Consider the following 15,139-nt stretch of genomic DNA (forward strand, 5'->3'; position numbering starts at 1 on the left):
AGCATAACTGGAATGCCCGCCTCCAGCATAGACAGACTTTCTCCTAATGGTGCCAACTATGCCCTCCTTTCCTTCCAAGTATCATAAAATACATTTCAAAATGGTATCAGAATATGAACCCACATGCAGTGGCAGGGATCCACTGGACAACAATATACGATCCACCATCTGAAGCCCCAGTTTAGAAGAAGTTTCATGTGGCCATTAGGAGCCACTTTCAAGGTCAACCTCAAAGCGTCCCCACCTGAAACTCGGTGGCTGCGGTGCTCTGCACGTGGCAGAACTATGTGGCAACTTGTTACCTGGTGATCTCTGTACAAGACTTTCGTTTACCACAATGTCCAGGTATAATACTTTGGTTAGATAATATGTATAGCCACATAACCTACTAACCACACCCCACCTTCACACTGGGCACAGATGGCATGAAGCAGGAGGATACTTACCAATAAAAAGGTGTTCCAAAGATCTAAAAACTTAAACCTTCCAGATAATACTAAATTCCAATATGCAACAGCCATTTCTAAATCTGGGGGAAAAAAAAAAAAAAAGGAGAAAGAGCTATCAATACCTCCCAATTTCTTTTTCCACTGCACAAAAAACTACCACTTCTTAGCACACTGATATTCACTTAATAAAATTCAGCAGGCTTACCCAAGGTTAATATGAGGCCTAATCTTTACAGAAGTGTTCCTGAAATTGTGTGTAATCTAATTTTATAACTCTGGGGACATGTCTTCAAAAAAGGATTTGTGTATTGTTATTCAGGTATATAAATAATTATCTCTGAATTAATTAGTTTCAAGGACCCTCATTTTCATATACATCAGGCTGTCCTTAAGCCTGAGTCAACCTGGATATTACAAATGCATATTATCAAAAAAAATAAAAATAAAAATAGGCTAATGCACTTTCTAAGTGATGAACTAGAAGTTAAATAATTTGTTTGAAAGAAAGGGATATTAGCTTTCTAAATAGATCTGCTTTGCCATTATCAGAACTATAATAGAATCTGATTCAAAAGTATATCATATAAGCACTGTAAGGACTTGGAATTTCTCAAGGCACAGTCAAGACATGCCTTGTAAGTAGGTTTAAGGAAAATTACTTTCACTGGTGTAAGGATATTTAAAAATCTAGACTGGTTATTAATCAAAGTCAATGTCCTCATTTTTTCCCAACTAGATGGAAGTGATTATTTTACAACTTCTAAAACAAATCTTAAGATGATGTCTTAATGGAATATGAATGCTGAGTGTTAGGGCTGTATTTGAATATGATCTCCAATCCATAATTTTTGGAATACTGATTCATTTTCTGTTTACTGGAAGTTTAATATCTATTTCTCTTCATATGCTTGAGATAGAAAGTACATAAAGAGGCCGAGAAGTTTATTTCTTAAAATGGATAACCTAATCATGTTGAATAGTGCTCACCACTTTAGACAGTAAAAGAATAGTTACAATGAAATATTTCCTAATTATATGTTTACCTATATATGTGAGATAAACTAATGTAAAAAGTGGATGAGTAAATATTTAAAGTAACAAATTATCTTAAATGCAAAATACTAAACACTTTTCAGAAGATTTTCATCTAAATTTTCTTTGGTCCCACTTGGACAAAAATTATTAAAGTTACAACTCTAACCTGAAATTTCCAGGGTTGATAATTATTAAAATTGGATAAACAAAACAGATATATAAGAACCAACTTTAAATAAAATGCATATATTCCCTATGTGTTTGAAGTCCATTACAGACTTCCTCAGTCTTAAATACCCTGGGGTCTTAATCAGAAAAAAAGAAATGGTCAGAAAGTTTCAAGGAACTGATAGCATGGAAAGGCTCGCTGAACCTTACCTATGGGGCCCGCAGTATAATGCTAAGATGATTAGTCTTGTCCTGCTAAGTCTACATCCTTATCACTTAGGAAGAACGTTATTTGAAATCTATACTCAACTCATCTTAATGATGAAAAGTCTCACATTGAGAAATGAAGGTAAACCTGGAGAGGAAAGAAAAATAGTTTTATGGCAGACATTTAATCTAGTTACTTTTGGATTAGTTTGGTCCTAGAAATCTTTCTTATGAAGTTCTTGATTTGTATGTTTTTAAACCACACGACTAAAAGTAAATGTATGTATTTTCAATATTTAATATTACCTATGTAAAATGTTTAATATGGTCCTAATGGACTTAACCATTTACAAAATAACAACAAAACTCAAAATGACAGAACTAGAGAGCTGGAATCAACCACAAGAGCTACTCTAGTGGCTATAAAAAGAATCTTTATAGCAACTATTTTCTTTCCAATAACCTTTGAAAAGTTGTATTTCCTGAGTAAGAAAATGTTTAGAAAGTATTATCAGAATTTATATTTGTGATGCTCCATTTAGAATTAGATGATAAAGATATCCCTTCTATCAAAAAAAAAAAAATTCTTTGAGCGGATATAAAAAATAGCTAATTATCATGAAGCTTTACTTCTTCAAAAATCAAGATTTGTCAAAGCCAACTGATTTCAGACTCTAGCCAGTATATGTCAAGCTTCTTATATTAAAACAAAGAGTCAAAAAGCTTTAATTCTCTTCTTTATTAGGTTGACCATTAGTTAACTACAGACTAAAAAATAATCACACATGAAACAGTATAGTATACATAATCTTCACACACATATAAACACACACAAACCTAAAGGAAATTAAGGATAAATCTCTCTTTTTTTGATTACCCTTTTCCACTGTTGTCCATGCCTTTTCTAGGAACTATAGGAACACTTGTATCAGTCTCTTTAATTTATATTTAATCCTTCAAAAGACAAACCACATAATATACTTTGGAAGTCGTAAAATCCATTGTTTTGTTTTGAATGTGTAGTCATAAAATCATTTGTCTTGCTTTATGTCCCTTCTTTTAAAGTCTTCAAAAAACCATCTAAAATAAAGAGTTTAATGTATTTGAAATGTTCAAATAATCTAATCGTTTTCCCAAAGAGCCTTACTTTAACTTCATATTTTTTCAATTACTCTCATGAAGCAGAAACACAATCAGTAACTGTTCTAATTTTCTAGTGAATGAATTTGACAAATACTTGTGTCTATAAACATAAACTAAAGAAGAAGATAATTTTTCTCAGTAAAAGAATGTCACCTATTTTGCTACCCGATGATAAGAAAAATCTACTTCAAATAGAGGACAAACATATAAGGCTTCACACTGTAAAAATGTTTCAAAACATTCCTTACTCTCATATTGAATTTCTTTGAAATATTCATGAAAAAAAATAAACTTTTAAACTTTAAATAAGGTAATAAATTTAGAACCTCTTAGGAATGATCATAGAATTTATAATGTATGTCTACTGTGCCAATTTTGAATGGAACTGATGCTGTAGGATCTCCAGGGGTGGGCCTTAAGAGATCCAAAAGATCATGAGCTACAAAACAATGATAGTTGTCTGAAGCCACTAAGTTTTGAGGAACTTTGTTATGTGGCAACTACTAACCAAAGCAGTGCACCTGGAGTGCAACCTGAGAATCTGTGATCTGGCAAGTTCCCAGGTGATGCCTGTGTGCCAGTCTGCAGACCTTGCTTTACAGGGGCCAATGGAAAACCATAACTTTGGAAAAAAGTTCCTTAATACTTTCCTATTTCTGGCAAGTTAACTTAGCACTGTAAGATAAAAATTCTTAAAAACAATACCTGCACATGAAAGTCAAATGAAATGCTAACCCTTTTTAAACATTTTCACTTCAACACTAAAAGGAAGAAATCCCATAGACTGCAAAATATATCAATGAGTATAAATAATTATTTCTAATAGGAGCTTAATTATTCTAAATTATACTGAAGATATTAAAGTTGCAGAATAAAACAGTCGGGAAGAATACTATTATTATCATTTACTGACATTTCAAGGTACCCTTTCCTGGTAACCATTTCACAACATTAAAGTATAACTGCTGTTATTTTAAAATTTGGATTGGACTAATTATCACTTTGAAAAAAGAAGCTAAAGAAGACTCTAATAATTACACTGCTCAAAAGTAAAGCATTATTGACATTTTCCTTTTGAGGTATAATAATAATTACACTCAGACCCAAATTAGCCAAATTTTAGAAAACCATGGAAAGCAACATTTCTTCTTCAGGTGAATATTACTTAGGAAAAATCAAGATGTAGAGAGACGTTAAAAAAAAAAAAGGGGGCAGCAGCAGAAGAAATAATATCCATGGCAGAAAGAACCACTGGTTGGGAACATGGCACCTGCCCTCACCAAATGACCAAGTCTTCTTATAGATATCCCAAGAATGATGAATGAGCCCAACCCAAATCTCCTTCAGTACTGTTATTCTGTTGTCAATTTGTTTGTTAGTTTCTAGAAAAGACCAGTAATGTTTTCTTGAGAACACTGATAATTGTTATTGGGTAATGAAAGTCCAAACTAAAGTAGGCTTTACTTTTTAATGACTATTTTGCTTCAGCCTCTGAGAGTGGAAGAGAGAATAAGCAAGAGTTTGAGTTCTAAAAGTAAAAAATCAGCTGATAAGAGAACAGTTATTAGCCCACCTTTAGGATAGCTATTATAAAAAACAAAAAACAAATTAAAAAAACCCAGAAAATAACAAGCATTGGCAAAAGATATAGAGAAATTGGAACCGTGTGCACTATTAGTAGGAAAGTAAAATGACACAGCTACTGTGGAAAATAGTATGGTGGTTTCCCAAAAAATTAAACATAAAGTTATCATATGATCCAATAATTCCACTTCTGGGTATATACCCAAAAGAATTGAAAAGCTGGGACTAGAGCAGATATTTGTACACACATGCTCATAGCAGCATTATTCACAATAGATAATAGGTGGAAACAACCCAAGTGTCCATTAACAGATGAATAAATAAGCAAAGTGTGGTCTATACATACAGCAGAATATTATTCAGCCTTAAAAGAAAATTCTGACACAAGCTACAAAATGGATGAACCTTGAGAACATTATGTTAAATAAAATAACGAGTAACAAAAGGACAAATACTGCATGATTTCACTGATACAAGCTACCTAGAGAAGTCAAATTCATAGAGACAGGAAATAGAATGGTAGTTGTCAAGGGCTGCGGGGAGGAAGAATGGGGAGTCACTGTATAATGGGGACAAAGTTTTAGTCTGGCAAGATTAAAACATTCTAGAGATGGATGGCAGTGATGGTTAGACAACAATGTGAATGTCCTTAGTGCCACTGAGCTGTACACTTAAAAACAGCTAAAATGGTTAAAAAAAAAAAAGAAAAAGAAAAAAAAGAACTAATGGTCTTGGGGAAAAACCACCAAGGACTCATGACATGATGGTTTAAGAATAAGCAGTTTACATGCCTCAGCCCCTTCCTTCTGTCTTTTAGATAAGCAGTTGATGAAAACTTAATGCTCAAAGATTTTGGAATAGTTCTGGAAAGGTGGTAGAAGAGTTAAACATAGTTTTTGAATTTCTCTGAATCTTCAAGAAACAGATAAAGCAACTAGACAGCAAAACCAAAACCCAAAGGCAACAATAAAGTAAGGTGAGAAAGCACCATCATGAACTGAAAGTATGGGTAGGATAAGATGGACCATTAGCAGCCACAAGACCTGTATGGTGTGTATGGTGTGGGGGGCGGGGAGTTAAAGAGGCATGGTGTCTCTGGTGGGTGCGACAACAGGGGTACCTCAGAGCAGCCACCAAGTGTTCATTGCAAAGCCTGGTCAGGACGAGGCGAGGACAGAACCAAAACTGGGCCACTGCTGTGACCAATAGAAGGTGGATGCAGGGACCTGCCATGAGGGCTACAAAGGTTGAAGCAACATGGTTCCCACAAACCTCAGAACTAATCTACCACAGCACCTCCTAGGCAGGGCCTCACTGCAAGAGGCAGTTGGGTGGACAAGCTGAACAGGAAAGAAGAGCAGAAACAGGAAAAGAGATAAAAGTAGGAGAGAGGGAGGAAGCCAGAAAGTCTTAGAAAGCAAACTTTACATTATTGTACATGACATGCATGCATGTAAACACATGCACACACATGTAGACACATTAACACTCATGCAGGCACATTCATACACACTTGAGTGTGTGCACACACATACCCCAGAAGAGGAAGTTCTATGAAGTTAGAATGCTGCCCTAAACCATCCTCCTTCTAAAAGTCCAGGCAAGGTAATTTTGCAAAGAAATGAGTAAGAGAAAAAACCTGAGGTCAAATCTCTTATAACATCCTAAGAAAAAAGACAATACAAACAAAATATCCCTATAAAATGAATGCCTGCCAGGAACCATGCTAATAGAGCAATAGGAATTGTGACTTCCAGCTCAAAACAAGCTACAGACATTAAGAAATGACACAAAACATGAAAGAACATATATCAGAATAGAAAAACTCAGAAATGAGGGGACAAAGCTCAAGAATGAGAAATGAAAGAAAATCACTTCAGAAATACCTAAACTAAAAGGAATAAACTCAACAGATAATGGCTTAAGAGAAAGAGAGGTGAAAAAAGAGGACAGCTTTTAATCAGAAAGACACAAGGTAAAGATGACAAGGGATTGAGAGAACGTAACCAGTGAATTCAGGCCTCTGGACTCAGCTATTGACTGTCACCTCCCAATAACACAGCACGATGTATGGCTCTTCACTGCCACAAGAACAGTCACTCAACCACTCTGTCCGACAGCATGGCGATGCATCTGACTTGCCATCTTATAGGATCTAATCACATTTTATATTTTTGTCTTAGTCTTTCTAACATAATTAAAATAGAAAACACCACTTACACTGTTAAACAAACCAGGAGTTGGCAATCTAAATGCTGCTAACCCAAGATAGCACAGCAGGTAATTAAGGAAGGTACCACAGCACAGTCTAGGACAAGACTAAGTTTTTGGCACTTCCTCATCCCTCTTACAGAGATGGTCCCTGTCTCAGAGAGTCACTACACACCTTGAATGCTAATATTCTTCAATGACAGCCACCAAATCCTTGTTGTAGTGGAAATGACAATTAAAGTATACTTCTTCTAGGTGTTTATAAGATTCCTAAAAAGAAACAAATCTTTACAGTTGAAAAAAATAAAGTTATACTAGATCAAATAAAAAAAAAAAAAGCTGAGGTTGAAAGTGTCATTAGGTGGCTGGGTCTATGGAGTGCAGAGTTATTTTTATGTGAAGGCAAAGCAGGTAAGTCAGGAGTTGAACTCAGCACCCGGTCTCCCAATTAGCTATTCTGTCACCACTACAGCAAAGTTCATAGGCTGATGTCTTCATAATAACACGACGTACAAGGCAAGACGATGCTCTTAACATCTGTTATAACTACCTTAACCAAAATCACACCATCTCTTAATTAGACCGACACTCAAGCCTTGTAACCTAGTTTAACATTGGGCCTGACCACTAGGTGACATGCTAGTCAGGGCATACCGCACACACACCAGATGATATGTCTTCAGTCAGGACACACTGCAGCTCATGCACCAGGTGATGTGTCCTCAGTCAGGACACACTGCAGCAGCTTTCTGAGACTGCAAGAAAGCTTTTCCTGTCCTCAGAGTGAATGATGCAGGACATCACTTCTTAATGGCTCCAACTTTGACACAACCAGATGAAGCAACACTACATCAGAAAATCATTGTTTTGTCAGTGTCTGTTGCTTTTAAAAACTGAGGTGAAGTCATTTGTGCTGAATCAGAACTGTCACTAATTTAATTTTAAAATTGTGATATATTTTGCTCATATAATCTATATGCATAGTATGAAATAAGTTGAAACTGAATAATATAAAATGAAAGATGTAGACAGAATGGGAAATACTTTGGCTCTGAGTTGGTTAAATGTGAAAACTGGTGGAAGAATGGATCAGAGAAGCTTGGCAGAGAAAGCCCTAGAAGGCAGGCAAGCAGAGTGACCAGGAGAGGATGGACGGGCCAAGACAGACCTGATCTTACTTTGATGGTCTGACCTTTCCCTACAGGTGCCCATGACAGTGAGACTGCATGATCGGATGCTATGCTTCTGCTCCCCTGTACTTGCAGACTCCCAGCGCACCCCAGGCCCTGGGCTCTCAGCCCATGTCAGGTCGCCCAACAGGGAGGTGTGAACACAAGGAACAGGTGAGAGTGGACTCCAAATCCTGCTGTCATAGCCTGTGTTCAGCCCTCGATATGTTATTCTATACTTCAGCCTCAGTTTCCCTATTTATAAAACGGGGGTAAGGCCACATGTGAATCAGATGAAGGCATCTGGCTTCCGTATATGTGCTTACTTTCACCTTTCTTTCCAGTAAAAGGTAAAAGATAAAAGTGGCCACCCACAAACAAAAGCCACACCGACTGTCGAGACCAGTCTTGCATTTGGACATCTGAGTGGCAGAGAAGACTCTATGTCTTCTATGGGAGACTAGTGTGTCCAAGGCTGAGGGCAGCAGTGCTGGGGTGACAGGCTATTATTATTCCACTCCAATTTTATCCCTCACTGATGAGTAGCACTGTAAGGATTACTTTTTTAAAGTATGCCAAGTATTTAAATTTTCTCATGAGCACAATACTGTGAGTTCAACTCTCCACTCTGCATGAGCACAACTGGAATCATCTGAAATTCTAACTTAACCAGGGCCCTGGTGTCACTGCCTTGGTCTCTCCTCCTTATGGTCCATCTGGAAGCACCTGGCAAGTCCTTCTTCAGGCAATGCCCTGACAAGCCTCACGGAGAGCCCAGGGGCAAACTAGGGCTATACCTGCAGTGCCCCTGTGTCCCCTTATCTCCGTCGGCTGACCATGTGTTGGTCTCTGGGAAGGGATGAGAACAGACCAAATCCAGCTTCTGCTTCTTCTTCTCACTGATCATGCTCAAACGTTGACCTGGTGCTGTCACGGACTCTCCTTCCCTTTTAGTCTTTGCATTTGGTTAAGAAAAAGGATTCTTCATTGATGTCAGGCCAAACAGGAAAGCAATCATTTTCCTGACAAACAAATGTGTCAGAATCACCTCTTCCTGTGGGGTCCTACAAATGTTTTTCATGACCTCGGCTCTCTAACTCATGACGAGGTAGGGAACGTGCAAAGCTCTCTGACATCAGAAACTCCTCGCTGTTGTACCTTTATACAACTGACGACCTCTATTTGCCCACTGGCTTCTTTCAACAGGAAAAAATACATCCACATTTTTCCAGTGGCTCTCCCACTTGTACCTTTCGTAATTTTGAGCAAATCCATTCCAGTAAATTCCTGAGCAGGACCCTGTGGCAGAGGTCTTTTTCAGCTCCTGAGGTGGCAGGTCTGAGGTGTATGATCTGTGAGGTGGCATACAAGGCAAGAAACCTGTTCGCATGGTGGATCAGCCTAGAGAGAGAGGGAATCTGACAGGAGACTCATCACAGTGCAATGCACCATGAGTAAAAATGAACCACAATACCAGAGAAAAACAAAGAAAAAGAAAATAATTGCTGCTATGGCAAAGAGTGCTAAGAAAAGGCAGCTGCCCATCTCCCTGATCTGAGACAGAAATGCCTACTGTCCACCTCCCTGATTTAAGACAAAAGTGCCTGCTGCCTCAATCTGCACCTGTGATCTGTTGATAGGAGAAGGAAAGGAAGAATGTCAGAAAGACAGAAGGGATAAGAATGTTTACGGCACACACATACCTGCAAACATGCACAAGTAAAATGCTTGCAGTGGAATTTTCTATCTATGAGTTTTCAAGGCCTTTTCAGATTTCCTACCTAATTTTGGTCATCTTATAATATTGCTTTTATTCATAAGGAATTTTCTTCAAACATACTTTCTAATATACTTGTTTAATTCCTATTTAGAAGACCATGTAATTCCCCTCTCTAAACATGTAAGAAATTTTAATGAACTACACATAATTCTATTATATTAGGCAACAAAATGTAGGTCAATACAGGTTGATTTTAACAAAGAGATAAAATAAAAATAAACTATGTAGTACTTAGGGCAGAACAAATTAAACTAATCAGAATAAAACTCTCAAATAAACCAAAAACTCAAAATAAATATTTAAGTTAAAATTTTTCTCAATGTACCATATATAGCAGTACACAAGTTATATAACAAAATCATACGACTCTGAAAGAAGTACAGTCCAGACCACCGAAATAAAGTAAATATCATGATAAAGGGAGTCACACAAATTTTTGGTTTTCCAGAGCATATAAATACATGTTTACACTCTACTGTAGTTTATTAAGTGTGCAACAGCGTTATGTAAAAAAAAAGGTACATACCTTAAGTTAAAAATAATTTATTGCTAAAAAATGCTAACCATCATCTGAGCCTTCAGCGAGTACTAATCTTTTTGCTGGTGGAGGGTCTTGCCTTGATGTTGATGAAAACACACTATTTGCGAAAGCCCAATAAAATGAGGTATGCTGGACTGAAATATAATCCAGTTCACATCAGAACTGGTTTCGACTAAGTTAACTTTAAGTCTCCAGACTGGGACAAGGTTAATGTCACCTGGCCAATCCTAGCAAAACCATCGGTGGGATCACACATCTAGCCAGTACAAACACACCAACTGTCAACATTAATTGCTGACTTCTCTAACTCATTAGTGAGTTAGATAGCATTTTGAGAAAACACAGAGCACTTGCTAATTAGCTTACATTTTAAAATTTAAATATTTAAATCCAGAATGTGAGAGTGATATTGGTTGAGGTGTTCAAGTACAAACTGGTCTGTCTGCATGGAGAGCAAATTAGTGAGAAGAAAAAGAAACGCAAAGAAGAATAACATTATATCAGGCAGGATTGAAATCCTATTGGTCTTGTCTACTTATAATCTCATCGTAATGTGGCCTTTTACAAGTCTGAATTTTATACTCACCTAAACCTTTTTGCCCAGGGTTCTTGGCAAAAGTAAAAGTAAACTGATAAAAATCCTTAAACTTTACTGTGTCCTTAAGTTCTTGCTCCAATCTTGGCAGAAGAGCTTTCAGCTTTTCTATACTGTCACACCTGTGCCAAGAGACAGAAAGAGTGCTTTGTTACGGGTGGCAGACATGCCTCACCAATCTGGGCAGCTTCACTGCAATTTGGTGCAGCCTGAGACTCGGGTCTAAGGGTGGAACTCTGGTGGGCTCCTTTCTCTAGCTAAAAGGACTCAAAATAGTCTAAAATTGATTGTGGTGATGGCCACACAGATTTGTGAATACACTAAAACCACTAATTTGTACACTTATAAACAAGTGAATTGTATGGCATGTGAATTACCTCTTAATAAAGCTGTCATTAAAAGAAAAAAATCGAAAACCAAAATTGCTTGCCCTCCTCTGTGTGAGTTGGAATATGGACAGGATTTAACTCTGTGGTTTTGACCACATAGAGGCAAATGCCCTGAGATGACAGTGACAAGACCTCAAAGAACTGAGTCACACACTGCCAGCCCCTACCACTGCTACCCCTGTACTGTCCTACAATAGGAAAATAAACCTGTAGCCTTAAAGCTATTGCATCTAGGGGTTTCTTCATTACAGCAGGTTAGATTTAAAACATCTAAGTATGATAAAACACAACTCTATTGTTTTAAAATTGGATTGTCCTCCAAAGTCAGTAACCTTTAAGAATATTAAATAGTCTTTAAAGCAGTATATAGAATAGAGAAACATAAATTTTGTCACTTTTATTTTGACTGCACAGCAAGGAAGAGAACAAAAGTGGCACTTCATTTATCCAAGTAGAGCAGGGCTGAGGAAAGACAACGGAAAGTCCTGGAGCAGCTAGAAGCACCACGAAGTCCATGAACACACTCAGAGGCACAAATGCACAGCTTCAGGGAATGCCATGGGTGCTCCCGAGTGCGGCCTGCCCACATCAAGAATGGGCAGGCAGCAGCGCCTGGGGAGCAGCCACATGCTCTTCCCCATCACAGCCCCCTTCCTCCATGTGGTCGCTTCCTTGCTCTTCTTTTTGCCTACCATCACCCCAACAAGCATTCCTCGACAGTATTAGTTGGATATGTTTCTAAACTTTATAAATGAGAACTCATGGTGTATATTATTTTGTGTCTGGCTTTCTCTGCCAACATTATATCCGTGAGACTCATTCATGCTGACATGTGTCGCTCTGGTTGGTTTATTTTCATTCTCATATACCATTCCATTATATTCATATTTTATAATTTATATATTTACTGTTAATAAATATTTTGACTTTTTTTTAGTTTTCTGGTTATAAAGAATGTTGTTCAACATGTTTCTATACATATATCCAAGCAAAAACATGAATGAGTTATGGTAGGCATACCTAAGAGTGGAACAACTGGGTCACAGAGTCTGAGCATTTTCAAGTTCATAAGCAAGGTCAAATAGTTTTCCAGTGATTGTCTCACTTCACACTCCCACCAGCAGTATACTAGTGTTCCTGTTGCCTCACATTTTCACTAATATTTGTGACTGTCTTATTTTAGCCATTCTAGAGAGTGAGTAGTGAGGTTCTATTTCATTGTTTTAATCTGCACTCCTCCAATAAATACGATTGAGCACATTCTCGTATTTTCACTGGCCATTTGGAAATCCTCTTTCGTGAGGTGCCTGTTCAAGTCTCTTGCCTATTTTCCATTAGGTTATCTTATTCTAATTGTTTTATAGGAATTTTTTATATATAAGGAATATAGGTCTTTTGTCAGTGTAGTATTTTTTTTACTGTAATGTATTTTAACAAAATTATTGGGGGTGACCTAATCAAATAAGTTTCTAGTGTACATTTCAACAATATGTCACATAAATTGCATTGTGTGTTCATCACCTAATCAGTGAAATATTTTTAAAGTACTTCAGAATATGGACTGCCTTTTCATTTCCTTGATGGTATTTCTTGGTAGTTATTTTTAGTATAGTACTACTACTATCAATCTTCTTTATAGTGTTTTTTTTTTTTTTTTGGTGATGTTTTAAAACTTTTCCTACTACATAACCATAAAGATATTCTCCTACATTGTCTTCTAGAGACTTCTGTTTTTAGCCTCTAAAAGACTGGGGATCTATAATCCACTTGGAACTCATTTTTATGTAGGCGTGTGGCAGGGATCAAGATGAATTTTTTTTCCCCATATAACTAGCCAATTCTCCCAGGACCATTTACTAAAAAGATGTCCTTTCTCTACTTCTCTAAAGTGCTACTTCTGCCATAAATCAAACATACCTATATATACAGATTTGTTTCTGGGCCCTCCATTCTGTTCCACTGGTCTGTTTATCTATTCCGGTACTCAATACTGTGTAGTCTTAGTGACTATAGCTTGAAAAGTCCTAATTATCTGGTAGAGAACATCTTCCCCCTCATTCTTTTTTTCTTTAAGAATTGTTGGCTATTCTTGACTGTGCATATTCATTTAAATTTAAAATCTGCTTGTCAAATTACACATACATAAATCTATTACTTATTGGGGTTTTCATTGAGACTACATTAAATGTACAGATAAATTTAGGGATAAAACACTAAGTGTTCCAACGTATGAATGAGATATATTTCTCCCACTAGTCAGATCTCCTGTCTTTCAGTGAGTTGTTTTCTCTGTGGAGGTAGCACACATCTTTAATTAGATTTATTCTAGGTGTTTTATATTTTTGATCCTACTGAAAATGACATATATTTTAAATTCACTTTGTTTTGTTGCATCGTTGCATTCAGTGTTTTGAAATATCAATTTTTGTTTGCTGACCTTGTGTCCTGCAGATTGACCAAACTCAAAGCTTGAAGCTCCAAAATCAAGATTATGTGGTATTAGATCCATGGGATATAATAGAGAATCCAGAAATAGAGCCACACATACAATCATTTTTGTTTGTTTGTTTTTACAAAGATGTCAAGGTATTTCATAAAGTTTATTCAGTCTACTTAAGAATCCTCAAGCCTCCAATGAATGGATGTAGGATTAACTGTAAAGGCAGATACTCTAACCACAGTCAACAGTTAACGGCCAGAAAAAAAGTGTTAAAAAATATAATTGAGCAGACACAAAAGCCAAAGTATGTTTTCAAGTTTAGTGCTATTTAGTACTAGAGGCCAACAGTCCTTTACATTCCTAAAAGCACTGAGGTTATCTCTACAGTATACTTTACTAATATACAAATAAGACTTTCATTTAGTATATAGCACTCTAATATTCATAAAATGCTTTCACCTTTAACTACCCTGTGAGATGTGGAGAGCAGTACCATTAACCATCATTAACTTGTAATCTTAAATTACATTCTATATACTCCATAGAAGAGAGCATGAAATTATGTAACACATTTTGGGACGATTCATACTGAAAATATTTAAAGTATGTTTAAGTTATGACGATAAGATAATAGACAGAAATTTTGCAAATTTTCTTGGACAGCGTATTTCTAGACAATGCCTAAGAAATGCCAGTGTTTCTATAAGAAGCACTTGTTTTCAAAATGTCTTATTTTGGGGAGATTTTAACAAATGGGATAATATATAGTATAATGCCAATGGAATGCTGCTTTATTAGGTTATTTTCCATTCTAAAACTACTGGTAATTCATCTAGGCTTTCCTAGGTGCAAAGAACCTGAAGAAATATGTTATTACATCACAGTAACGCTCAATTTTGTTTGGTTGGTTTCATACAAGCGCAAGGAATATGGTAAGATATCACTAGAAATAAAGGAAGTCTTGTAGAAACTGAATACCATCAATTCCAATTTTATTTTCATCTTGTGGGTCTAGACAAGGCTGACAAATATAACAGATTCATCGGTTTAGTGGAAACAACAAATGTTCTATTTTTTACCTGGAATGCTGTAAGCACATGCCTTAAGAACATGTTTACCTAAGGCTGTCAAGCTCCTTCAGAGCTAAAAATAAGCTAGTTTAAGTTGTCAACACTGAAATATCAGAATATCAGCAAGTCAAGCAAGTTGGCTTTTACATGACCTCATGAAATAGTTCAGTAAGCTTAATGATTAAAAGACATTTATGTTACATGCTTTTATTGACTTCTCTGACTTATCTGACAAGTGAGAAACATCCCATTATTAATGAAGCTTTTATTCTAACCATATAGATAGAACAGTGAAGTATTATAAGCAAAAATCAAAATCACATTTTATTAATGTTTAATATAGTAACATATTAAATTA

General features: G+C 36.4%; 1 protein-coding gene across 5 annotated transcripts in view; it reads right to left on the minus strand.

Annotated features, from left to right (window-relative positions):
- The window catches only part of DCUN1D2 (defective in cullin neddylation 1 domain containing 2), a 30,619-nt gene that overhangs the window by 5,288 nt on the left and 10,192 nt on the right, over positions 1–15,139 (minus strand). For 3 of the 5 annotated variants that reach the window (XM_023522901.1, XM_011379524.2, XM_023522902.1), the window contains 3 exons: positions 10,874–11,004; positions 1,963–2,007; positions 447–529 (listed from right to left, as the gene is read on the minus strand). In XM_023522901.1, coding sequence (XP_023378669.1) covers positions 447–529; positions 1,963–2,007; positions 10,874–11,004 — 259 coding nt within the window. The remainder of the gene's footprint in view (positions 1–446; positions 530–1,962; positions 2,008–10,873; positions 11,005–15,139) is intronic. The other 2 variants (XM_011379523.2, XM_011379525.2) reach the window with 1 other exon arrangement.

Source organism: Pteropus vampyrus, unplaced genomic scaffold (genome assembly GCF_000151845.1).
Source record: "Pteropus vampyrus isolate Shadow unplaced genomic scaffold, Pvam_2.0 Scaffold363, whole genome shotgun sequence".
Classification (NCBI taxonomy): Eukaryota; Metazoa; Chordata; class Mammalia; order Chiroptera; family Pteropodidae; genus Pteropus; species Pteropus vampyrus.